The sequence below is a fragment of the Hoplias malabaricus genome, chromosome Y (genome assembly GCF_029633855.1).
Source record: "Hoplias malabaricus isolate fHopMal1 chromosome Y, fHopMal1.hap1, whole genome shotgun sequence".
In the NCBI taxonomy this organism is placed as follows: domain Eukaryota; kingdom Metazoa; phylum Chordata; class Actinopteri; order Characiformes; family Erythrinidae; genus Hoplias; species Hoplias malabaricus.
In genome coordinates, this window is record NC_089820.1 from 79741639 (window position 1) to 79768704 (window position 27066).

The following is a 27066-nucleotide window of genomic DNA, read 5'->3' on the forward strand; positions in this document are numbered from 1 at the left end:
TCAGGTCACGATAATAGCTCAATTACACAGGACCTGAGTCTGACGCTCTCGCTCATCTAAAATACAATTAAATACATACAAATCAATATTTATCATTGTGTTTGAACCGATTCAATTCACTCACTCTCACATACACACAGCAGCTCCAAGAAATCCTCATACATTTTACAACTTTATTAGACATTCTGCCATCGACTGTTTGCAAAAACGTGAGGACTGTAGCAAAACAACTAGCTTTCTGTGTTTCAGCACAGATGTTTTTTTTAGCAATGTAGCCAATGTAAGCTAATGTAAAGAAGCCCCAAATTTTAAATACGTTACACTGTAAAAAATTTCTTGTAAATTTTACAGTAAAATACTGTGGCAGCAGAGTTCCCAGCCATTTTATGTATTTTTACAGAAACACTACTGTATTTCAAAATTACAGCATATTACTGTAATTGAATAATACAATAATTTACTGTAAATACTGTGATTTACAGTAAAATACTGGCAGCAGAGTTCCCAGCCATTTACCGTATTTTTACAGGAACACTACTGTATTTCAAATTTACAGCGCATTACTGTAATTGAATAATACAATAATTTACTGTAAATATTGTGATTTACAGTAAAATACTGGCAGCAGAGTTCCCAGCCATTTACTGTATTTTTACAGGAACACTACTGTATTTCAAATTTACAGCATATTACTGTAATTGAATAATACAATAATTTACTGTAAATACTGTGATTTACAGTAAAATACTGGCAGCAGAGTTCCCAGCCATCCATCCATCCATCCATCCATCCATTATCTGTAACCGCTTATCCAATTTAGGGTCGCGGGGGGTCCAGAGCCTACCTGGAATCATTGGGCGCAAGGCGGGAATACACCCTGGAGGGGACGCCAGTCCTTAGAGTTCCCAGCTATTTACCGTATTTTTACAGGAACACTACTGTATTTCAAATTTACAGCATATTACTGTAATTGAGTAATACAATAATTTACTGTAAATACTGTGATTTACAGTAAAATAGTGGCAGCAGAGTTCCCAGGCATTTACCGTATTTTTACAGGAACGGTATATAGATATATTTATATCTGTGCTCTCTCGAAATTGTGGTTTAAAAACTTCCAGTGTTTCACATTCAAATGTTTGTATTTCAAGAACTCTGCTTAGAGACTGAATAACTGTCAATTACTATCATAGTGGAGACACTGCTTAACAGTAATGGTATCATTAATTAACGTCCCTTATCCATGTACAGTAACATAAGGAAATTAAATGAAATTAAATCCAAACCACAGGAACTGGGGCGGAAGAGTCTCTGTGACATATTTCCTTTATCTTTTACCCTAAACATTTAGACTAATTGTCCTGCCACTGCTGTTCTGTTCTCAGGGCAGGTTGGTTTCGAGGACTCTTGGCTATTCAGATTGTGATTGGCTGAAAGGTGTGTCAATCAAACTTTTGCAAACAGTCAATAGCAGTATTCGTTTTATTTATTAAAAACACATTGATGCAAACGCTTAAAGACTGGCACGAAACAGAGCAATAAGGATTTACTGCACAGCTCTAACACTCCCCAGTCAAATACAGCTCTTACACAAGCGCAGTGTGTGTACTCACTATTTAGTGGAGTCAGAAAGCTGGTACTCCCTACGACGGTCATAGGCTTCCTGAATTCCTGCATCTGACCACAGGACCTTAATGGCACTGATGTAGGGTTGGTCAAATGACGACACCTTCTCAATATCCACTTCCTTCACCAGCATGGCGTTGGCCTGCAATTAGATCATGATATCGAATATTAAAGGCATTCGTCACGATTATAAAGACACTTAATTAAACACTTTTTTAAACAATTCTGAGGATGTTTCCTCAACATTTGCTGCTCTCCAGTCTGTCTAATGTCTGTCTAAACCAGTCTAATGTATTTACGAAGCCCCAGTGTCAGTAAATATCTAATAGAAACCCAAAGAGCATCGGTCCGGTATGCTAGGCTTTTTCTTTCTGCTCACGCCAGAGAAGTGGCATCGACGTGTTTCGGCAAAGAAAATAACTCCAAACTTTGAAAAACATGAATTGAGATGAGGATCTTGCTCAATTCTTGCTTCATAGGTGAATAATATTGACTTATTTTTGCTGTTTCTAACTACAAAATTAAACAACTCGAGTTACAAATGTGTTTCTGTGGTTATTCAGTGAAAAAACAAAAAAAAAACAAGTCATGTTCAAACAACAGTCATTTCACCTTAAAAGTCATGGAGCTTCTGAACTTAAACAAACCAGAGAGAGCAGCAGTTCCCCAGTAGAAGCATTGCAGACAATGCCTTTAAAGCAACATTAGGTATTATTTTTACATTAAAATTAGAGCTTGAAAATAACTTTGGTGCTCCACTCAGCTGTAAGAGAGAGAATAGAACATCTGCCTTTGCTACTCTAGGCTCAGCACTGCAGAACTGCACTATGTAACCTCCCCCTTGCTACTGATTTCAGTACAGTGCTGTAAAAATGAATTACACTAGGAGCCAAAAGTCTACATGTTACCTAGTGTTCCTTTAAAGAGACAAACACAGAATGTAACAAGCAGAAAAGTGACCAATATTTTAGGCAAAAAGAAGACCTGGAAAAATGATATATAAAACTAATATATAGTCTTTGCTCAAAAAACGAAATGCGTGGGCTACATAACTGTGTGTTGTAACTTCTGGAAAGAAAAGGCACCAGTTTGGTGAGAAAAATAGATTCCAGCACAACCCCAAATGTAGATGTGAGTAAATTTAGTCCTCACCAAATCCACCCTTTAGCTAGGACCTCCAGTCACTGAGGGGTTAAGAGCAAGATATGTTTCCTCCAATATTTGTGAAGTCAACTACATATTCTTTCAAACGTCTGCTAACACAATGCCACTGCGCAGCTCTGCGCGCTTGGAGGAGAACGCTAACCGCCCAGATCTGTCATGTCAGCTAACAGACTCCCACGGTGGTTAGCACTGTGCTTGTGTTGCCAGCAGGAGGGGGGCCATGCTACCAGCCCCATAGAGAACAAAGCCAATCATGCTCTCCTGGACAACCCACATCGTATGACTAAGCAAATCATAGAGGTCTGTTTTCTGCATGAAAAGAAAATGAAAGCTGATGCTGCATTCATGACCAGATTACTGATCCACTGCCCAGCGTATGTCCAGTTTAAAATGAATAAGGCAGATACAAAACACAGTTAATTCAGTGTCTACACTTTTGAGAGATTTAGGCCCACACAGAGAAGGCAAGAAAGTGTTAGATTACTGATTATTCCTCCAACAGCTGAGTCCGCACACAAAGCTTTAGGTGAGAAGCTGGAGATTCTGGTTTGGAAAATCCCAAGTACAAGCAGTGTTTGTAAGTTCAGTTTATCGATAAAATCTACCAAACTAATCCTCAGGTCATTTTAAAACGGTTCTGGGAAGTGACATGTTTTGAGGATGTATAAAGAAAACATCAGTTTATTTTCATCATTCCTAAACTGGAAACATCGTGTACCACAAGTACGTTGATTAAAATTGAGCACCGTGCTGTGTGAGACACCGTGGATTCCAAGATATTAGTCATCCACTGTTTTTCATTCATGATTTTCTGATGGTAGCGATGGGAGAGGTTTTCTGAATACAAAAGCTATTTTTCTCAGAATATTTAAAAGCTAGTGGCTAAGCTAACAAACACAAAGACGTTAAGCGTAAATACATAGCAGTGGATTTCATGTGCTTTACCTCATACAGAAACAAAACTCATTGAAGCCTCACTCACAACATCAATGTTCAGTTTCTTATTTTTTTTTTTTTTCAACATACATGACATAATTCATTTTCTAATTACATTATACTTGGGTAGAGTCGCTTCAGGGCACTACAGAGAGGAAGGAAAACAAAGATGCTTCTTATCAGGTAGATGTGTTTTGGGTCGTTAAACTGAGCTCACAGTGTGTGCTCAAGTCTCTAATCTTCACTGAGGATTTGCCTCGGTCAATATGTAACAAGAAGAACCAAAGCGTGAACACAAATGGGTGATATTAAAGACACTATAATGCAGAGATCTTCAAACCCTGACCTATGATCCAAGTTCCAGGCCGGGATTTTACATTGGCCATTCGGTAGGTGGCAATACCTGGCCAGTCAGGCAGTTTGTGCCCGGGCCCTGTGATGGATTGTCACTCTGACCAGGGTGTGTTCTTGCGTGCGCCTATGATTCTCCTAAGCCTCTAGATGTTCAGGATGAAGCAGTTACAGTAAATTAACGACTTGTTATAAGCTAAGCACCAGCGATGTGAAAGTGGCAAACAAATAAACACAGTGGAATTTGAGTTCCTAACTTGTGTTTATTGATAGTCAGAAAACATGTTATTTCTTACTAGTTCAAGGAATAAGGTTTAAAAGACGGAAACTCTAATAGGCGTCTTGCCTGTGACGTAGATGGTGGACAACAACTCTAGAAGCTGCACTTAATTTAATGCAAAATTATGAAAAGTTGTGTTGTTTTTGGCTGCAATCATTCAATGTACAGTGGGACATCTGTGAACAAATGGCCCAAAGATCCCAAAATATCCAGAAAATGGACTAAATTTGTCGACTTTAAACGGACACTTTGGAAAGGACCATCCGCTCACTCCGTTATCTGTAGCTCATTTCACTGGCGCTTTTCCAACAATATGGGCATGTAAGGACACCAACGAAAGGTGTTCAAGAGCCTCTGTAACATGGAGGTAAACAGGGTATGGACACTCACTTCGCCTGTTTTAGTTGGTGTTAGTTAACGTTAGCTTGACTCGCTAAACTCGGTGGCTCAGATTATACTCGGCTACGTAGCTGCATTATGGAGGTTTATAGTGTCGGATGAATTCGAGTTCGACTTCCATCACATTTACAAGAATAACGGTACCTCTAAATTTGAGTTTAGCTTATTGCTAGGCTATTGTCATGAATAATGTTGGTTATTTATCTAGATACTTTCATAACTGTCAGTCATAACGGTGTTTTACCGCGGCGTTGTTCAGCTGTTGTCCACCAGTGACGTCACGGTTGCGTTCAATAATTCCCGTAGCGAGCTCGGGTTTTTCCGTCAATTTAATAAAATTGTCAGTTTTAAAGTGAATTAAGCTGCTATTTTCATTTTAATTCATACTTATATCTGTCAGTAACTACAATAATGTGAAATATTCATGGAGGTCCATTAAGTGGTGCTTTGCCTTTAACACATTACAAGTGCAGTTCCTCTAAAACAGATGTCACCATGATGCATTTTTCTTCTGAAATGTGATTTATTTCCACAGAAGCAGCCGTATTCGGGAGGTTCTCAGAGCTAGTGAATGATTCACTTCATAACTCTCGGGCATGCAGGAAAGGGAAATGAAGCATCATATTATTGGTTGATACGTGACTCCGCACACTGGTGCATGGTGAGATAATCAACAAGTAAGTTTTCGATTTACAGTGATTATTTTGACGGATTATTATGGGAAACAAGGCTTTAGATTTTAAGTAGGAAATCACCACTCAAATAATAACTGTGATATCATATAACAGGGAGGGGTTAGTGTATATTTGTGGGGTGCAGGGTGGGGAGTTGGGGGATAATACATGGTTACTTCAGTTTGCCAAACCTACTGTGCAGCACAGAGAATTTTCATGGGATTAATTAAGTCATAAATTCAGTCCTGAGCTGTGACTTGTGATTAAGACATTATTTATTCATTCATCTTCTGTAACCACTTCATCCTGATCAGTGACGTTACACAGCAATGTCTGACTGTCCACTTTATAATTAGCCTTTCGTTGCCAAATCAGTGGCCATCATGATGTAAGCCCATGGCTGTGTCCTAATTTACATTTTAGGGCACTACTGGGTGTGTCATAATATTTCTTTAAGTGTCCAAATTGTAAAATGTAGTTCGCGCGTAATTTTGAGGGCACTACATTCCCCACAATGCATTTGTAATTTATAGTGAACATCATGAGCTGAACCAAAACACATTGCGAGGTTCTTCATTACTAAGCGTTGTTTAGCAGAAGTGTCTGAATTCACTTATGATTCTAGCTCGACTTGTGCCTCTTTCACACATGGACTCCAGGGCAGCGCCTGTGCAGTGCGTACTGGAGGAACCCCGGAATATTTCCCACGCCATTCTCACAAGCGCAGACTCTGATTACTAGGGTGCTAGCAGGATAAAGTCTGTGTAATGTCCGTGATGTATGTTGGTCCCAGGTGGTCCCATTCTCACACACAGCTCCTCTGGATAAACCCCTGAACAGTTCTGGATTACCATCTATGTGTGAAAGGAGCAGTAGTGAAAGAAATAGTGTTTCATTTTGCAGCACAAAACTAACAATGAAGCAATTTCGATCACAGCCTATGAGCCTTGGCTTGAATAAACAAAAAACAATAGCAAAACCATTCTCCCTCACCTTGTTCTGCTCATATCTGTAGCTAATTTTAAGCGTCTCCATGGCACGGATCATGGACTGCATAGAGGTGAAGATGTTCTGGTAGACCAGCTTGGTGAAGCCGCGCTTGTCTTCGTCCGTGTAACCAGTGCCATGGATGATACGCATTTGTTTTATAAAGGTGCTCTTGCCACTCTCTCCCGTTCCTGTAAAAGGCAAAGAGGATAAAGATCAGAGTCAGAAAGACAGATTTGGTGCTGGTTATTTTTGCCTTTAGCAACTGGTCCATCCACGTTAACATTAATAACAATAACTTAGGAATAATCAGCATGAGATAATGGTGCTGGAGCACAGGAGTTATGACACCTACTCAACTGAAAAACAAAATGAAATAGAAAGTCAAACTATACCCCATGGACATATTTTAAGTATGTGATGTGCCTAAGCGTGTATTGCAACGTGAACAAATTAATTCATATTTGAAACGAACCAAAACAAACAAAAAGATTCAGGTTTTGTGATGAATCCTCGCATCAGGTGATAAAACAGTAAATGATTGGTCAGTGACATCCGCTCATCCGTTCACCGGGGCATCACACACTCACCCTGGCACCTACCAACATGTGCTTTTAGACTGTGGGAGGAAACCCACACAGACACGAGGAGAACACACCAAACTCCTTACAGATGACTGGAGTTGGGATTTAATCTACAGGTAGCCGTGCTGCCCCAACATCCAGCATCACAGCAGTTATCAGCCAGGCATCTCCAAACAAAAGAGTGATGTCTGTCTGTTTGATAAACGCCAAATACCTTGCACCAAACACATATCAAAACAAGTCTAGTATAGGACTGGACAATAATTCCATATCAATATATATCACAATATAAAAGGTTTCAGCAACAATGATATTTGAATGATTGTTGAAACACGTATATATTAATGCTAACAAAGCCAATAGGTTTATGTTGGATGGTGTTGTTATGTTTCTTGGAAGTTTTTCAGTGGGTTTTATAGGGTTCCTATCGATATGGGAATTATTTCGACAAAATATATTGTGATATAATTTTTGGTCGTATCGTCCAGCCCTAGTCTGGCAGCACAAAGTGTTTAGTGAGGAGTAAAGATGCTGCTCCACATCCTGACACATCTGGAGTAGCTGCAAAGGCCTGCAGTTCTCCCTCACACTGCTAAGGAAGAAGAAAAGGCATATCAGGGATCCAGGCAAGTTCCAAAATCAGACATGATAAGATACACAGACAAAAATAAATCAATAAATAATTATTGTTTGACGTGTTGTATATTTAGAAAGTTGGACAATGTCTAGACACATTATGAAACTCCTCTTCTTTTTCTTATCTTTCCTTTATTCCCCCCAAAATCACCAGTTCCACTCATATGAGCCAGGACCCTCCAAATCACACATAAATCTAACACTCTCAGGGTGTGAGGACAAAAATAATTCAAATCTAACTACCGATTCTTTTCAAACTGCTACCAACACAATGCCACTAGAGAACACTAACTATTTAACCAGCTAACAGACACCTGCAGTGGCTAGCAGTGTAATTGTAATGTGCTTGAGTGGAGGGGGAGAAGCATCCTCCAGGTCCCATGTTTTCCACAGTTTGGAACTTGTAATAATTTAATTCCAGTCAAAACAATGTATTTTCCAAAGTGTGTCCCAGAGTCTGGTGCAAGTCTTAGCTTTTTGCACTAGGTAATATCACCAGAGTGTTTGTCTGATATTTGGAGTCACTTAGGTCTTAATTCCGGATCACAACCAATGTACTACTGTATTAGTCAAGGTGACCTCCAGTGGCCAAGCACTAAGACAGCCACTCTGTCCCAATTTTAAAATTGTTTTCTTCACATTTTATTGTGAATTTATACAAATTTGAAAATAAAACACAATCGCCTAGCGCACGCTCTAAAGCTGTACTGACCCGAAACTACACAAATAAAAGGTGGTCTCTGACTTTAGCACAGTGCGGCCAGTCAAGAAAGCTGGAAAACAAGATCCAGGAGTTGGAAATGAAAGGAAATATCCCTGAGCAGGTGGTAAAACTATGCACTGTTGTTTGTAATGACTGCAATTTGGAAACCACTCGTAACCAGAGACGTAAAAGGAAATCAAATTTTAATGCAATGTTTTTTTGAGGAAGTAATGGTGATGATTCAATGGTTAATTTTTTTCCTCCCTCATTCTGAGGTTAAAGAAATCCTTCCACCTGCAGCTCCTGCACACAAATGTTCAACTTTTAGACCGAGGGCTACATCTGTTCCAAAACGGTTACTTATTCCCTGGTAGAATTCACACGGAAAATGTGGGGCAGCATTCCTAGAAGACCTAAAGCTTTAGAGACACAAAAAAAAACACCACTTTTACTGATGGAAGCTTGTTAACACCTTCATTGTGTTGCCTTTATTCCCTCTTCTCGATCTGAGTGAACTGAAACACTTGGGGGCAGCTATGGTCTAAAGGTCAGAGGGCTTTCTCCTCCCTCGACATCCACAACCGAAGTGCCCTTGAGCTAAGCACATTTAAAACATGTTACACTTAACATGTTGCTAACTGCTAACTGTCTCTGTGTGAACTGTCAAATCAGATTTGAGTCACTATCATATGTGGTTCTAATTTGGATTCATATCGATTCATGTGACCTCAATGTGAACGATCAGACCCCATGCGTCTTGTTGCAAGTACATACGCCAAGAGCTTACTCCTCAGCCAGTATGAGGCCACCTTTAGGCCACCACTGCCCTCTTTGGTCACATTAGTCAATAGTACTGGCCAACTTAAAAATCATTTTGAAATGAGGCAGTATCATAGTAAGATGTGGAAGCTGTTAGTCCTTAATGTTTGATGATAATCTGCTCTAATCTGGTCTGAAATTGGGATGTGCACATGCCCTGATGCTTTAAGTGATTTGATATTGATTCCATTTGTATCAATATTCCAACCAATTTCAGCCATTATAGTGCCATTTACTCAACACATATCCGGAGAACTCTATTAAAAACCCCAAACATAGGGAAGTGTGGCTCCACTGCATTTGTATGTTCAGCAGGGCGAATTAGTGACGGTAAACGCCATCTGTTAAGCTCATTAATTCAGTTTCTGTAACTTCTGTAACTGCTAAGCACAGCCTCAGAAAACACAAACAAACGGAGCATGTTCCTGTTAATTCTTTTATTTATTTATTTATATAAATCTCAGCAAATGCCCTCTTCCAGCTCCACTGTGATATAATGCTTTATTTGCAGCTCTGAGCTCTTTCTGGAGCTTCTTTAGCTCATGGGAGGTGTCCAGATGGGAACAGATTTATTTGGTTTGGGAAATAGTTTGTTGTTGGAAACGTGCGGTAGGTACAGGCAAGGAGCTGGGGCTGTGTGGCATCAATGCTACCTGCAGGGCCCCTGGATTTATCAAATTATTTCAATACTCCACATAAGCCAACTAAACAGGGGAAAACACTTGACAGGTAACAGCCATACACCAGTCAGAGAGAGAGAGAGAGAGAGGCAGAGAGAGAGAGAGAGAGAGGCAGAGAGAGAGAGACACACACACAGAGAGACAGACAGACACAGAGAAAGAGAGAGAGACACAGAGAAAGAGAGAGAGAGAGAGAGAGAGAGAAAGAGACAGAGAGAGAGAGAGGCAGAGAAAGAGATACAGAGAGAGAAGCTGAAGTGCTGAAGCCAGTGTGTAGAGCCTCTTAAGATAAACTGAAGCACCTCTTTACAGACAAAAATACCCTCTACAACTATGAACAGAGCAGTGGTGTGTCATGGGCGGCCGAACAGTGTGAATAATACAGTACACTTTCAAATAAATTACAGTTACTTTAATTTGGTCTAGAGCTGTATATGAAACTACATTCGGTCCAAATATGAACTTTAGTGACATCCCATTCTTAATCATCCCATTCGACCCTTTCCCATCTACAACAGCTTCAACTTTTCTGGGAAAGGCTTTCCACAAAGTTAAGAGTGTGGTTATGGGAATTTTATACCATTCTCAAGTTCTTCACTCATTCATGTGTTTAAGGACCTTGCTTTATGCACTGGTGCGCAGTCACGTTGGAACAGGAAGGGGCCGTCTCCAAACTGTTCCCACAAAGCCGGGAGCATGAAATTGTCCAAAATCTCTTGGTATGCTGAAGCATTAAGAGTTCACTGGAACCGAGCCCAACGCCTGGAAAACAACCACAAACCATAAGCCCTCCTCCAACAAAATTTACACTTGGCAAAAAGCAGTCAAAGAAGTACCATTCTCCTGGCAACTGCCAAACTCAGACTCGTCCATCAGATCACCAGACACAGCTCCACAGCCTTAGAATTTCATGGCGGCGTGCTTTACACCACTGCAGCCGATGCTTTGCATTGCGCTGGGTGATGTATGTCTTGGATGCAGCGGCCCGGCCATGGAAACCCATCCCATGATGCTCTCTAGACAATAATCTGAAGGACAGATGAAGTTTGGAGATCTGTAGCGATTGACTCTGCAGGAAGTTGGTGACCTCTGCACAATAGGCAACTCAGTAAATGCTGACTGTCATTTTAAATGGCCTATCACTTTGTGGCCGAGTTGCTGTTGTTCCAAATCACTTCCACTTTGTTATAATACCACTGACATTTGACTCTGGAATATTTAGTAGCGAGGCAACTTCACAACTGGACTTACTGCACTGGTGAACTAAATTTACTGAGCTCCTGAGAGCAACCCATTTTTTCACAAATGTATGCAGAAGCAGTCTCCATGCCTTTGTGCTTGGATTTATACACCTGTGGCCATGGAAGCGAGTGGAACAATTAAATTCAATTATTTGGATGGGTGAGTGAATACTTTTGGCAATAGAGTGTATATGTTAGAGCCTTGCAATGGATTGCTCTCTATTCACTGGGTGTTCAGTGGAGTTCCTTGGCTCCAGACTCAGTGTGACCCTGACTCCAAAGACACAGAACACTTGTGCAATGATGGAGAAATTAGCCCACCATGACTTTAAAGGTGAAGTTGGCAGATACACCCAGAATTAGCTTGAGCCCTTAAAAAAACCATAAAGGACTACACACACACTATTATATATATACATATATACAAACACACACACTCTGAACTGCACTAACTCTCTGATTGCACAGTATCTAGTGCATTCTCTATCTCTCTCACTTCACACAGGCCTTCAGACACCCACACGGACACACAAGCTCACACCGCCAGAGAGAAAGAACAAATGAGAGTAACCAAGAAAGATCAGCTTTACCACAACCACAGGAAGTACACCACAACCACATGAAACACATAAATGTATCTGCAGATCAGAACCGTGCAATGTCTGTCAGTGCTGTGTCTCACTCTCTCAGTGCTGGCTGATATAGACGAAATTTAATATTATAATCTATCCTTGTATTCTTCTCTTCCAAATGATACCAAGGGGATATTTCACACACAGATTTATTTCAGATATTCACAAAATTTATGAATGAGTCCGTGTCAATTTTGCATCACATCTAGCCCAAGAAAAACCCACATTAACACAGTGGGCTGTGAGGAGTTTAGCTGTGTATTTCTTCCTGTGGCGGAGTGAAGTGTTTGAGTAGTTTGAGCAGGATGCCCAACTGCTCTCTTAAAAGGGCCATTGAGGAATTAGCTCAGTGCATGCTGGGTATTGTAGTGTGGGATCACTGGCGATCACTGTGAGGAGTGTGGTGTGTTCTCTCTGTGTCTGCGTGGGTTTCCTCCGGGTGACTGTCTGTGAGGAGTGTGGTGTGTTCTCGCTGTGTCTGCAAGGGTTTCCTCCGGGTGACTGTCTGTGAGGAGTGTGGTGTGTTCTCCCTGTGTCTGCGTGGGTTTCCTCCGGGTGACTGTGTGTGAGGAGTGTGGTGTGTTCTCCCTGTGTCTGCGTGGGTTTCCTCCGGGTGACTGTGTGTGAGGAGTGTGGTGTGTTCTCCCTGTGTCTGCGTGGGTTTCCTCCGGGTGACTGTCTGTGAGGAGTGTGGTGTGTTCTCCCTGTGTCTGCGTGGGTTTCCTCCGGGTGACTGTCTGTGAGGAGTGTGGTGTGTTCTCCCTGTGTCTGCGTGGGTTTCCTCCGGGTGCTCCGGTTTCCTCCCACAGTCCAAAAACACACGTTGGTAGGTGGATTGGCGACTCAAAAGTGTCCATAGGTGTGAGTGTGTGAGTGAATGTGTGTGTGTGTGTTGCCCTGTGAAGGACTGGCGCCCCCTCCAAGGTGTATTCCCACCTTGCGCCCAATGATTCCAGGTAGGCTCTGGACCCACCGCGACCCTGAACTGGATAAGCGCTTACAGATAATGAATGAATATCTTGTGAAAGGAAATATCACATCGTCATCAGCTTATTTCCAGGTTTCAGTTTGGTGTCCAAAATAAATGGATATATTTCTATATCTGCTACCAACAGCTGTATATCGACACAGATAGTGATACCCTTCTTCTCTCTATTTTATTTAATGCTCCCTCAATCTCTTTCACACTAGGCTTTGCCCTCATCCATGAAACAAAATAAATAAATCTCACTCTCTCTCTTTCCCTCTCATTGCAAAATGCTTTTCTTCTCAATGACTTTCCAAAAACACCAGAATCTGTCCTGCTACTCGAACCGAGGAAAAAAGGAGAAGAAGGAAAACAACTTCCTATCAGTGTGGCTAGGACTATTTTTATACTGTAGTACTGAGTAGTTTCTCTTCAACGGCTAACTTTAAAAGAAAGGCTGTAACGGCTGATCAGGGTGTGGGTGGATCCAGGGGCCAACTCAGAATTACTGGGAGGAAGGCAGGAACATCCATCCATCTCAGAGCATCACACACACACACACACACCTGTGGACATTCACACAACCAACCCACCGACCAACACATGCTTGGACTGTTGGAAGGGACTCCTGCAGATACAGGGAAAACACACCAAACTGAAATGAGCATCGAACCCATGTCACATACTACACTGCTATTTATTCTTTAAACAAAAGCCTCCTTGTTTATCTTTTCTCTGTAAAATATTCTAGAATTTACTATTCATTTCCGTTACTTTTTTTTCTTTTACCAAGCACTGCCAATTTCATTCACCCACAACGTCACTGCTACATAACTTTAACAGCCCTGCACTCTGTGTGAAACCGATACTTCGACCACACTTTTTCGGTGATGCTATCTGTGAGAGAATTGAAAATCAGGTTTAGAAGTAAACAAAGATTATATCCCACAGAGGAAGTGTCAGAGCAGGTTCCTAGCTGCGAGTCTAGATCATGAAGATAACACAGACACTATGAAAAACTAAAGCTATAGCGCTTCAATAAATAAAAATCTAGTTTTGCATCTTGTTTGTCCTAAAATTTACATGGTGCCTCTCTCTCTCTCTCAATTTAACAGGAGCTCTTAAAACTACTTAAGATGTAAGCTCTCTTAAACACTCCTTATACACTGTGTGAATGACTGTAGCTGCGTTACCATAAAAATAAATATATACTGCATACAAAAAGGCTATTTTTAAAGCTTATTCTTCACATACACTGACAGAAAGACAAAGGGATAGTGTACAGTGCATTTTAAATGTAAATATACCCTCAACAGCACGTCTTATTTTACTCTCCTTAGATAAATAAACTGTGTACATTTCCATTAAATATTATATATATTCCATTAAAACATCATATTTATATCTTATCAATGACTTAAAATTCCAAGTTCAAGGCTGAGGCAGTGACTTAAATTTACAACTGAATTCAAACACGGTCTCTTACTAAACATAGTGAAGAAGACGTCCCTCTGAGGGTAAACCCCAGCTACGCGAGGACAGCGGCTGAAGAGGGCAACATTTACGAACATGAAATTCTTCTTTGCATTTTTTGGGAGTGTCTGTGATATCAGTTTGAATATAATCCAAGCTTCTGTGATGTCTTTGCAGGATTTCGTCTTCCATTACATCACACCGACCTGCTTCTGTGAGCGTATTAGCCTGGCTTTATCCTCGACATCTCCTTGACACCCTGTCCGTCACTGGGTGGGTCTAAGCAGGTCACGAGCGCTGATAGAGTCTCAACGGGTCCAAACGGCCCTGAATATTGTTTCAGGAGTGTTCAAAAAATAATATTACATATAAATAACTATAAGCCGAGTTCATTTGAATATTCTTTTGTTTATACATTCCTTTTCAGTAAAATATGTTGGAAATTGGGCGGCACGGTGGTGCCGCAGGTTAGTGTCGCAGTAACACAGCTCCAGGGGCCTGGAGGTTGTGGGTTCGATTGACTGTCTGTGAGGAGTGTGGTGTGTTCTCCCTGTGTCTGCGTGGGTTTCCTCCGGGTGACTGTCTGTGAGGAGTGTGGTGTGTTCTCCCTGTGTCTCCGTGGGTTTCCTCCGGGTGACTGTCTGAGGAATGTGGTGTGTTCTCTCTGTGTCTGCGTGGGTTTCCTCCAGGTGACTGTCTGTAAGGAGTGTGGTGTGTTCTCCCTGTGTCTGCGTGGGTTTCCTCCGGGTGACTGTCTGTGAGGAGTGTGGTGTGTTCTCCCTGTGTCTCCGTGGGTTTCCTCCGGGTGACTGTCTGAGGAATGTGGTGTGTTCTCCCTGTGTCTGCGTGGGTTTCCTCCGGGTGACTGTCTGTGAGGAGTTTGGTGTGTTCTCCCTGTGTCTGCGTGGTTTCCTCCGGGTGACTGTCTGTGAGGAATGTGGTGTGTTCTCCCTGTGTCTGCGTGGGTTTCCTCTGGGTGACTGTCTGTGAGGAATGTGGTGTGTTCTCTCTGTGTCTGCGTGGGTTTCCTCTGGGTGACTGTCTGTGAGGAATGTGGTGTGTTCTCTCTGTGTCTGCGTGGGTTTCCTCTGGGTGACTGTCTGTGAGGAGTGTGGTGTGTTCTCTCTGTGTCTGCGTGGGTTTCCTCCGGGTGACTGTCTGTGAGGATTGTGGTGTGTTCCCGCCTTGCGCCCAATAATTCCAGGTAGGCTCTGGATGCACCGTGACCCTGAACTGGATAAAGTAAAGTAAAGTAATTTTCAAAGGTATCTAAAGAATTTTTTCTCTGCTTTATCTTATCTGAACAGCCATAACGATAGCCAAGCTAAAGAGTTTGTAGCCATTGTAACATTATTTACTTTATTTTATTTTTATTTTTTTAAATAAGGAAGCATACTGCACACTGTAGGTAGGCATTTGTGTTTAGACTTTGGCTCACAACATCGGACTGATTCTCTAGAACCTCTAACCATCACTGTTGTTAAGTAATTAAAATATAAATAAAGTGATATGATGAAATGAAACGGTGATAAGACACTTGGATAAAACACTACACAGGATGTGAACGAACCACAGAAAAACCACTGGACGGAACAATGTTTTTATGGAATTTAACCACTTCTTTAACCACTGTCCACTTTTTTTTTTTTGGCAAATAAAACACAAAGCTAATTTACTCCAGTTCCAATTAATTTACCCATCTCCAAATAAAAACACAAATAAATCACAATCATTGTGTAAAGGCCTCCAGTGTCTGAGTGTTTTCGAGGAACGTGTTGGGTTCCGAAGGCTAAAGTAAAGCCAAGGTTTCCAAACTACATTCCGGAATATTCACGTTATTCCGGCCAGCCCTAGTCTAATAACCTAGTCCTAGCAGACGTCATTATAACACTGGGCGTGACAAGCCAGGAAGTTTTGAATTTGTTTTGGATTTGCCGTTCTCAAGCAAGAATAAGACAACAATGAAAGAAGCAATTAGACTGTGTGTTTGCTGATGGCTAGGTTCATACACATACACCCAGCACTGCTCCGTGAAACATCGGCTGAAGTGCTGCATCCGGCTGAAGTGTGTGAAGACACCTCTCCCAAAGGATACTATTATAATGCCATCATTTCACAATATCACTGCATAATTGCCACAAAACTCCCCCCCCAACCAACCCAAAAAACAGACAAATAAACAAACAACGACAAAAAAAACCCATTCCTGTTACGTGTTTACTTTGATTCATCAAGATTTGAGACATGTGACCATGAAGATGCATTCCTTTCCAGTGCTAAGATCTTGCACAACTATTCCAATTTATGATGCTAATGAGTATCATAAGTTGCTTCATGGAAAATCAATTGATTACTGTGAAAGGGGAACTCCTGAATGATTCCCTTTTCCCCCTCCGGGTCTGTGTGAATAAAAAGCCCCTGTGATAAAGTTGAGCCTAATTCCTAGAAAACACCCTCCAAAGGGGTAACAGTGAAGTCAGACTGTTCCTTGGCCCACTACATCAAAGAGCTTATTGAACACATACAAGGGCCTGCACGCCGCTGTGTGTTACACACTGGATATCGAAACCCTCAATAGATTCACACTGTATGAAGAAGCAGAGATGAGACCGGATGATGCAAAATTACTTTTTACTGGATCTCATCTCTCTGCACACGCAGACACAGAATGCAGCAGAAATGGAATCTCTAAGATTTGGCTGAAACTCACAGGACATGGTTTTGTCAAAACACCACAAGGATCAAACACCACAGCAGCTTCTCCCATACTGTTTCAGCTCCTGTTCTTTTAAACGAGAATGAGCGAGAGATCAGTTCAGCGTGAGAGTCCAAGAGTGAGGAGCAAAAGATCTGGCGTTTGCTCATTTCTCTTTCTCCTCCATATTTAATTAATACTCATTTCTATGCACGCATAGCCCTTTTTTTTGCCTTGTTTAACCTCAGCTTTGCTAGCTCACAACCATGGAGAGAAGGGGTGAGCCTTGTAGGGAGGCGGGGTCAGTGCAGCAGCTGCAGGTGATGACATAGGGCATTTTCACACATGAAAATCCGAACTAACTTCCGAACAAAGGTTACTATTTGGTTCCATTGTATAGATTTGGTCCAATCAGTTTTGCTTTCACACTGCAACACTAACACCATGTTGTCCTCACTGAAAAGATGAGCGAACAGATTCATTTCTGCTATGTTCTACTACTACTTATTTGTAGCTGAGATCAAGCTTTATCTTATGTAAGACACAAAAATACATCGCACGTGCAGTGCCCTATCTTAGTTATTTAGCAGCTTCTTATTCGCATTTTCCGTTCCACCTTAAATCACTGAACACTGTGCTCTCTGATTAATTCTGTGACCCAAACCACACCAATCTTCACTTTACCTTTCACACTACTGAGTGCCCTTCTGATAATTATGCAGTATTCTTAATACCCTATGTGGTGTGCTAGTGTGTGGCTTGGAATAGAGAAGAATATCACAGTGGAAAATGCAGTTTTTTAAGTTTGACTTTTCATTTAAGTTTACTACAGTAACAACATAAAACCCAGGTCAGTGGCTGTGTGAAACTGGAGAGGCGTCTTATACGTTTTTCTATGTTCTGCTCACGTCTCTCTCTGTCATTTATACTGCCTCAACTTCCTGTAATTGGTCAGAAAGTCAGAACCATCTAGAAAAACTTTGTCAAACTCAAGAGCGTAGGAGTGAGTTTGGTATTGGAGGTGTGGGGTGGGGGTATATTTGCTGAGTCAAAGCCCACTCCATACCCATAATATTACGTAGCTATAAGCTAATTCCTATGTAGATTAGCATTTGATTAACATTAGACAGTGTGGCTCTTTCCCAAACAACATACAATACTATGGAACTTTGAATACTACACTTCAGAAAGCAGTATATTGTGGTATATTGTTTTTTTTACTGTACTATTCAGTGCAACATTAACTTGCTGCATGTTTACAGTGCTTTCTCACAACCTGAACACAGCTGATATTAACGTTAACTAACTCTCTAATCCTCTTGTGTTACTCTAACAAGACGCTATACACAAGCCGCATTCATAACTGTAATTAGCTGTCAGTGTTGTGTGCCGGGCTCTTGAAACTGACCTCAAGCCCAGAGCTGGTAAAAGCTAACTTTATAAACCAGAGTCTGACGGTGAATTGGAGAACTGATGATTGCAGAAGCTTTATGTTTGAAAAGGCACCTTAACGAAAGCTGAAAGAAGATCCACTTTGTTTGACTTGCGGCCAAAACACGTTAACTTCAGTGGTGCCCTTTCAAAATAAAAATCCGCGGAAAAAACATTTTCTCTGTGGTATGATTTCTGGGCGGGGCAAACAGCTGCTTTCAATTTTACGATGGGACACTTCCCCTCCGCCCCCCACCCCACCCTACCACGGTTCCTACACCAATGTTCACACTGCACATAAACAGGAACTTAGCTCAGTTTGATCCAGACCAAGACCACCTCTTTTGTTCTGGACGGCGGTCTGAGACACCTATCACACGAGCGATTTTGGCGCTGACCAAACAAGGCATGTATGAAAGCACCGTTACAGAACAGAGGGGAATAAGAAACAGGTAATGAAACGTGGCTGTGGTAGAAAAGGGCTACGTCCAAACCAACACAAACCTGAAGTAAACAGGCTAATCATAAAGCTTTGGAATAGCAATTCTCCCAGTGCAGACCTCCAACCTGAAGGCAAGTCTTGCACAATCCATCACGCTACCAGACCGGTAACACAGAATTATTTAGACATAGATTAAATATGTGAAATCTGAGACGCAGCATAACCCAGGTCACACTAGGGACGGTAGTTGCTACTTTCAGTCAGCCCACAGCATGCTACAGTAAATATACTTCAGTTTAAAATCACCCGATAGGAAAAAAAACACCCTCTCATGAGGTCTATTAAAAGGGGATTTCCGAGTTCAACCTCTTTCCCTCTGCTGGAGAAGTTTCATTCGACTGGAACAACAGGTCACAAAATCCCATAACCCACTCCAACCACTGCTGAACGCTGAAGCACTGGGAATGAACAAAGGGGAAAGAACACACTGATCACAAATATTTACTGAGCGTTTTGAAAAAAGGAAAAGAATCAGAAAGGATACAAGCACGCTGTTGTTCAAAGTGGCGATCCTTTAGTTGTCATAGCAACATCCCGTTTCTTCTGTTTGTTTTATGGAGGAGGTTAAATATGAATTTGATTTCCTTCTCTCCCTGTCTCTCTCTCGTCGATTGAACCTACGAGACGTTTTATGAATGAACGAGACCGATCGCTCGTTGCTGCAAAAGAGAAAAAGCACTAATGGCCTTGGAAACACATAAAAGATGAGCTTCTTTAGAAACGATTGAGTATTAAAAAATTAAATAAAATCCCCAACCTTTACAGCCTGAAAAACTAAGTGGCACTCATTTGAGGTGTGGACAAGCTGCAGACAGTTTTATTTGCTTTGTCTCTTCTGTTGGAACAGGATTTGTACCACGTTTGTCACCCTAAGCGCATTCACTAAGCAAGTGTTTAAATAAAAACTTTACACAGAAGAGCTTAACTCTCAAACCTTATAAGATGTGGGGTAACTGTAAATCAAATAAACAAGTTGCTGGTGTTCCTAGCCGTCCTAGAGCCCAGACCTCAATGTCATTAAAAGCGTCTGGGAGACACTGGACCATGAGAAGCAGAAATAGAAGCTTGAGTCCTGGAAAAACACTTCTGCAAATTTCCTCGAAATAATTGAAGACAAGTTTCCTGATAAAAACAGAAGCTGGGATAGAAGCAAAGGGATAGAAACGACTGTCTGTGAGGAGTGTGGTGTGTTCTCCCTGTGTCTGCGTGGGTTTCCTCCGGGTGACTGTCTGTGAGGAGTGTGGTGTGTTCTCCCTGTGTCTGCGTGGGTTTCCTCTGGCTGACTGTCTGTGAGGAGTGTGGTGTGTTATCCCTGTGTCTGCGTGGGTTTCCTCCGGTGACTCTCTGTGAGGAGTGTGGTGTGTTCTCCCTGTGTCTGCGTGGGTTTCCTCCGGGTGACTGTCTGTGAGGAGTGTGGTGTGTTCTCCCTGTGTTTGCGTGGGTTTCCTCCGGGTGACTGTCTGTGAGGAGTGTGGTGTGTTCTCCCTGTGTCTGCGTGGGTTTCCTCTGGCTGACTGTCTGTGAGGAGTGTGGTGTGTTATCCCTGTGTCTGCGTGGGTTTCCTCCGGGTGACTCTCTGTGAGGAGTGTGGTGTGTTCTCCCTGTGTCTGCGTGGGTTTCCTCCGGGTGACTCTCTGTGAGGAGTGTGGTGTGTTCTCCCTGTGTCTGCGTGGGTTTCCTCCGGGTGACTGTCTGTGAGGAGTGTGGTGTGTTCTCCCTGTGTCTGCGTGGGTTTCCTCCGGGTACTCCGGTTTCCTCCCACACTCCAAAAACACATGTTGGTAGGTGGATTGGCGACTCAAAAAGTGTATGTAGGCGTGAATGTGTGTGTTGCCCTGTGAAGGACTGGCGCCCCCTCCAGGGTGTATTCCTGCCTTGTGCCCAATGATTCCAGGTAGGCTCTGGACCCACTGCGACCCTGAACTGGATAAGCGCTTACAGATAATGAATGAATGAAAGGTAGAGGCCATATTATACCCCTTCTGCAAAAGTGAACACAGCTCTGGGTCTTGATGAAACACACGGGATCAAAGACCACAGCACTGTTCTTCCCCTGTCTTAAACAGTTCTGTTCAGTTTCAGCGCCTGTTCCTTTAAATGACAAATGAGCCACAGCTCAGTTCAGTGCCAGAGTCCAGGAGCGGGAACGGAGCAGCAGAAGCACTGGTTTTAAACTATTTTTCACTCAGTTCTCTTTGCTTGGCTCTATTTAACCTTGATATTGCACTCTCACACAAACCCAGGCCCAGCCCTTTGATTGAGAGACTCAGACAAGGAGGCGGGACCATTCTAAAGTGTCTGCACACAAGTTTGTCCGCGATATGTCCCCCATTAATCAGGACACACAGAGCTCCAGCTCCTAGCCTCACCCACTGATTAGTCACAGTGCAAGAAAACATAGGTCGAGGTCAGGATAAAACAATATAATAAAGAAAATGCGTGCAGTTTTCTAAAAGCTGGCCTTTTAGAAAACTCCCCTCGTCTCGGTCCGCCCCCTAGAGTGGCCAACACCCCCCCCCCCCCCCCTCCTCGCCAGACCAGTTGAGTAATAGGAACAGAATTATTCAAATGTCTGATTTATTTCGCGTGACCCTGTCACAAGATAACCCCCAACATCTTCCCTTCACTCCTTTAAGAACACCAGCCTCCTCTCTCTCTCTCTCTCTCTCTCTCTCTCTCATCTCTCTCTCTCTCTCTCTCTCTCTCTCTCTCTCTCTCTCTCTCTCTCTCTCTCTCTCTCTCTCTCTCTCTCTCTCTCTCTCTCTCTCTCTCTCTCTCTCTCTCTCTCTCTCTCTCTCTCTCTCTCTCTCTCTCTCTCTCTCTCTCTCTCTCTCTCTGTTTCTGAATAGAGAACAGTTTTAAATACAACGCTTAATACAGCCCTCCTCTTCCAGAAATGCAGGATATTCATAACTCGAATATTTCTCCATTCTATTTTTTGCCACGACCTAGAAATAGGAGGGCATCTATTATGATAGGTGCAGCGCAGGTCCTACTGCTCATGCTTTTTCCTTTCTCCTCCTCCTGCACAGCGCAAGCAGTCTGACAAAAAACAATTTTCCAAAAAAAGGACCAAAACCATGATCCATTCCCCCTCCCTCCGTCTTTGATGAAGAGCTCTGTCAACAGGAGTGGGCTCGGACGACAGCACTGAGAAGAGGCGAGACGGAGGCTTTTCATAGATCGTGATGGAGAGCAGAAGTCGCACATATGTGCCCCATCAGAAATTTAGAAAACACCCGAGGCGGTTTCTCAGCATGTGCTCCCTCACCCTCTTTCTACCGATGTGTTTCAATATTCCACATATTAACATTAGACACAAGAGGCCCTGAGAGTCCTTGGGCAGGGACCTCTAAATACACAGCTGAGGAAATGGCAAGAAAGTCTCTTTTAAAACCCATTATATGAATCCTGGGATACTGTTACCCACATTTCCTATGATTTGGTTTACGATGTGGACCTCTAGCTTTATGAGACAGACAGAAGAGAGATCACACTAGTGTTTGAGCTTCAAAACATGGACCTAAAAGATAACCACAATTAACTGTGGTGTCACCATCCTTCATTGTAAGCCAGGTGTACAAGGACATTAATGCGAACAAGACTGAATACGGGTGGAGTGGGGGGTACAGGAAGCAGAGCAGAGTTTCTTTATCAAGAGCCTATATTTATGCAACAAAAAAAAAAAAAAATATATATATATATATATATATATATATATATATATATATATATATATATATATATATATATATATATATATGCAAACCTCAGAATTAAAAACCAAGTACAGTGGAACCTCTACCTACGAACTTGATCCGTTCCGTGGTTCGTAAGTGGAAAAGTTCGTTTCTCGAGTCAATTTTCCCCATTTAAAATAATGGAAAATCAATTAATGTGTTCCAGCCCCCGCCCCGAGAGTCACCCTTTTTGAACTGATATATGTTTACCAACACTCTCAAATTAGTAAAAAAATACATGTAGCGTTACTAAAAATAAAAGAGAAATACAGTGGAAACAGTAATAAAAAGGAAATAATAAAGTTGTAAGTGGTTACACATCGCTACCTTGAAGACGTGACGACTGGCTGGAGCAGTAACACAGGCACTGGCTGTATGACGGGAGGTGGGGGGTGGGTGGAATAACGGAGAGTAGGTGGTGAATGTGGGGAGACGAAGCGTAGATACGGCTTAACTTAGCACGAATTTCACTCTGCTATTTACACTAATGCTAAATTGCTAAAGCTACAATGTGCTAATCTTAAAAGCTCACTCAAGTCTGGGCGCTGGGAGACTCGCCGATTGGGGTCAGTGGCCATTTCCAGCCGCCGGCTCGGGTTCGTTTCTAGAGTCATGGTTTCGTTGGTGGAGGCAAAAAAATATTTAAACGCCGGTTCGTATCTTGGAAAGTTCGTAAGTACAGGCGTTCGTTAGTAGAGGTTCCACTGTATACACAATTGATTGAATAGCTAAATATTGGGGTACAGCTTAAAAAAATAAATAAATACATTTACAAAGTTCACCGTGTGAAATTCACCTAAACATTTGATCTGTGAAACAAGAGTTTGTTCTAAGAATCCAATCACAAACTCAATGCTATCAATGGACAATTCCCATTAAAACACAAAGAATATCTTGAGAAAGTAACAATTTAAAAAACTCTTCATAGAAAATAAAAGTGCATTATTTCACAGTGAGAAACTAGTTTTCTCGACCTGAATATTATAAAGCACATATACTAATAACACACACATAACCTGTGAGAAACTCGACTCAGGTGTGATTTTCACCATATTTCAGAGGGACATTTTCAATACCTTCGCACTAATGGTCCTGCCCCTGATCATCAGAACACTTCGCCACATTCACATCGAGAGAAAGCACTCGGCGCAACCCAAATATAACAGAAGTCCACTGACCCCCTAAATCTGGACCATTAGAAATTCAATTTAAAGTTTGAGCTTTCACCCTGTGTCAAAGTGTGCCGAGGGACCATTTCCAGTTAGAAGTGTCTGAGGCAAGGTCTCAAAACTCATAGCAATCATTCGGCAGTCATCACGAATCCCACCGATCACTTCATGATACAGAACCTGTCCGAGATTTAGTCAAAGTCTTCAGAGATAAAGCAAGTCAAATTGCAAAGAGAAAGTAGTTTGCGCTGCCCTCGCAAAATGTAGGATATGGCAGCGCCTTGGGCCACAGCCCTGCACGAGTGGCCTCCATAGTGACAGAGAGTAGCAGCGGAGGAAAGAGTGGGCCAGAAAAATCACTCCAATCTAGGCTACTACTGTCCCTCAAGTCCTGCTGGAGTCTCGAGCAGAGAGCAGGCTGGAACAACACTAGTGTGTTTAGAGGTGGGGGGTAAAGAGGCCAATGTGCATGTGTGTGAGAGAGAGAGAGAGAGAGAGAGAGAGAGAGAGAAAGAGAAAGCTTGTGCTCTCTCGTTCTCTCTCGCTCAGAAACACAGGCGCAGACGTACACTGAGCACCACGTGGGCGGACGATGCTTAAAAATCTGTGTTGTTGCCGTAGTGACGGGCCTCCAACACCCCCCTCCTCGGTTGTGTCAGCTTCCGTACAGCTAAAAAAATTTGTTTGCTCTACACCACCTTACAGAGAGAGAGAGAGAGAGAGAGAGAGAGAGAGAGAGACAGAGAGAGAGAGAAAGAGAGAGGAGAGAGAGAGAAAGAGAGAGAGAGAGAGAGACAGAGAGAGAAAGAGAGAGACAGAGAAAGAGAGAGAAATAGAGAGAGAGAGACAGAGAGAAAAAGAGAGAGAGAAAAAGAGAGAGAGAGAGAGACAGAGAGAGAGAGAGAGAGACAGAGAGAAAGAGAGAGAGAGAGAAAGAGAGAGACAGAAAGAGAGAGAGAGAGAGAGACAGAGAGAGAAAGAGAGAGAGGGATTTCTTAAATGGCGCTGTAACACAATCACAGGGAAATGCATGGGTCAAAACCACACTCAAGTCTCATTTTCCACAGAACACCTCCTTTCCTCCTTTTTTTCCCTTCCTTTTTTGAGGAGAGCTACACTTGCTGCCCACACACTGCCACCTGACAAGCGCTGAATACGCAGCCACTTAAAGCACAGTCTAATTACCTCATTCACAAGGTGTAGTGGTCAGCTCTGCTTTCCAGCAGTCTACATAACTGTAAACCATGTGAGCTCCGAGCACACTTCACGCTCGCGCTGAACTGCCAAACACACGCAAATCAGCCAGACGCAATTTGCATTGAGGTCTAACCGCACTGAACTGCTTGAGGTCGGCCCGTCAGATGAACTCCACCGCGGATTTGCATGAGCCACGTTAGCGAAAGGCGATGACAATGAAATAACATCTAACTCATCAAATCTGATGTAGTGTAATTGTCACTAAATGTGTGACTGTGAGGTTTCCACACTCAGTCCAGGGATTTAAACCTGTAAACATGTTTACCACTAGGCTACCAGCCACCTTGCTGTACTGGGCAGTGTCTACCCAAACTCAAGACTTCACAAAGATGAACACACAAGTAAAAACATGCTATAACATATTTCAGTGAAGCCAGGTAAAACAGTCCTCATTTATAGGTGGTAAAATATCAACATCTGGTCCCACATTGGCCATAGACTGATCCCAGCCATCTGCAGTGACGAAGTAGATATTTCTGTCATTACACCCTTGGGAATCACATTCTTGCCCCTAAGCTGGCCATAAGCTCCAGTACCAACTATCAGCTGGAATCGAGAGTTGTGTGGGACACAGAGAAAGAGAATGCTCACACACTTGCTTTGCAGGTGACGCAGCAGGTTAGTGTCGCAGTTACACAGCTCCTAGGACCGGGAGGTTGTGGGTTCGAGTCCCTCTCCGGGTGACTGTCTGTGAGGAGTGCGGTGTGTTCTCTCTGTGTCTGCGTGGGTTTCCTCCGGGTGACTGTGAGGAGTGTGGTGTGTTCTCTCTGTGTCAGCGTGGGTTTCCTCCGGGTGACTGTTTGTGATGAGTGTGGAGTGTTCTCCCTGTGTCTGCGTGGGTTTCCTCCAGGTGACTATCTGTGAGGAGTGTGGTGTGTTCTCTGTGTACGCGTGGGTTTCCTCCGAGTGACTGTCTGTGAGGAGTGGTGTTTTCTCAGTGTCTGTGTGGGTTTCCTCCAGGTGACTGTCTGTGAGGAGTGTGGTGTGTTCTCTCTGTGTCAGCGTGGGTTTCCTCCGGGTGACTGTCTGTGAGGAGTGTGGTGTGTTCTCTCTGTGTCAGCGTGGGTTTCCTCCGGGTGACTGTCTGTGAGGAGTGTGGTGTGTTCTCTCTGTGTCTGCGTGGGTTTCCTCCAGGTGACTGTCTGTGAAGAGTGCGGTGTGTTCTCCCTGTGTCTGCGTGGGTTTCCTCCAGGTGACTGTCTGTGAGGAGTGCGGTGTGTTCTCCCTGTGTCTGTGTGGGTTTCCTCCGGGTGACTGTCTGTGAGGAGTGTGGTGTGTTCTCTCTGTGTCAGCGTGGGTTTCCTCCGGGTGACTGTCTGTGAGGAGTGTGGTGTGTTCTCCCTGTGTCAGCGTGGGTTTCCTCCGGGTGCTCCGGTTTCCTCCCACAGTCCAAAAACACACATTGGTAGGTGGATTGGTGACTCAAGAGTGTAATAAGCGCTTACAGACAATGAATGAATGAACAATCTGATGCTCAAGAACAATGTCAAAAGAGAACTTCATGAGAATTTCATTTTCTTAAAAAAATAAAAGAAATAAAAATTCAACATCCTTATTCACCATACAGTATCCTTATTACACTCACTATACACACGTCTTGTTTGATGCAGACAAAAATGTTTTTTCTAATGGTTTTGACCGTACTGTTTATGAAAAAGCAGTTTTAAAGAAAATGGTGGCAGCTATTCAATTAACACACTTATGGATCATATACATACACAGAAGTAAACCTGGGGGGAAAGTTAACTTCCCATTCAAGTCCCACAAAAATAATCAGCAACTGGCTTTACACTTCGTTACGTCTCACACATTTGTGAAGATTTCAGAAGGTTCTTGAGAAAAAGGCCTTTAAAATTCACCCTCTCAACGCTTTGGAAAACAAGGGCACATTCTCGGTTCTCTGCTTTGTGATCATACAGACAGTGGAGTGTCAGGTCACAACGTGGCCTAGTTATGATTTTCTGTTTCTGAATTTACTTTCTGCTGCTCTGTTTAGCTCCCTTACGGAGTGTATCCATTTTAGAGCTCTTCTAGGCATCGATGCTTTACAGGCTTCACACTTGCATAAGAGCCCAGTAGTAGTCACCAGCCTGGAGAGGACCAGCTCCTTCTACAAGGTG

At 42.7% G+C, this 27066-nt stretch overlaps 1 protein-coding gene across 2 annotated transcripts in view; it reads right to left on the reverse strand.

The window, feature by feature from the left end:
• The window catches only part of LOC136679622 (guanine nucleotide-binding protein subunit alpha-11), a 61422-nt gene that overhangs the window by 16231 nt on the left and 18125 nt on the right, over positions 1-27066 (reverse strand). For both annotated transcript variants that reach the window (XM_066658259.1, XM_066658258.1), the window contains exons 2-3: positions 6424-6608; positions 1614-1768 (exon numbers count right to left, since the gene is read on the reverse strand). In XM_066658259.1, the coding sequence (XP_066514356.1) occupies positions 1614-1768; positions 6424-6608 (340 nt within the window). The remainder of the gene's footprint in view (positions 1-1613; positions 1769-6423; positions 6609-27066) is intronic.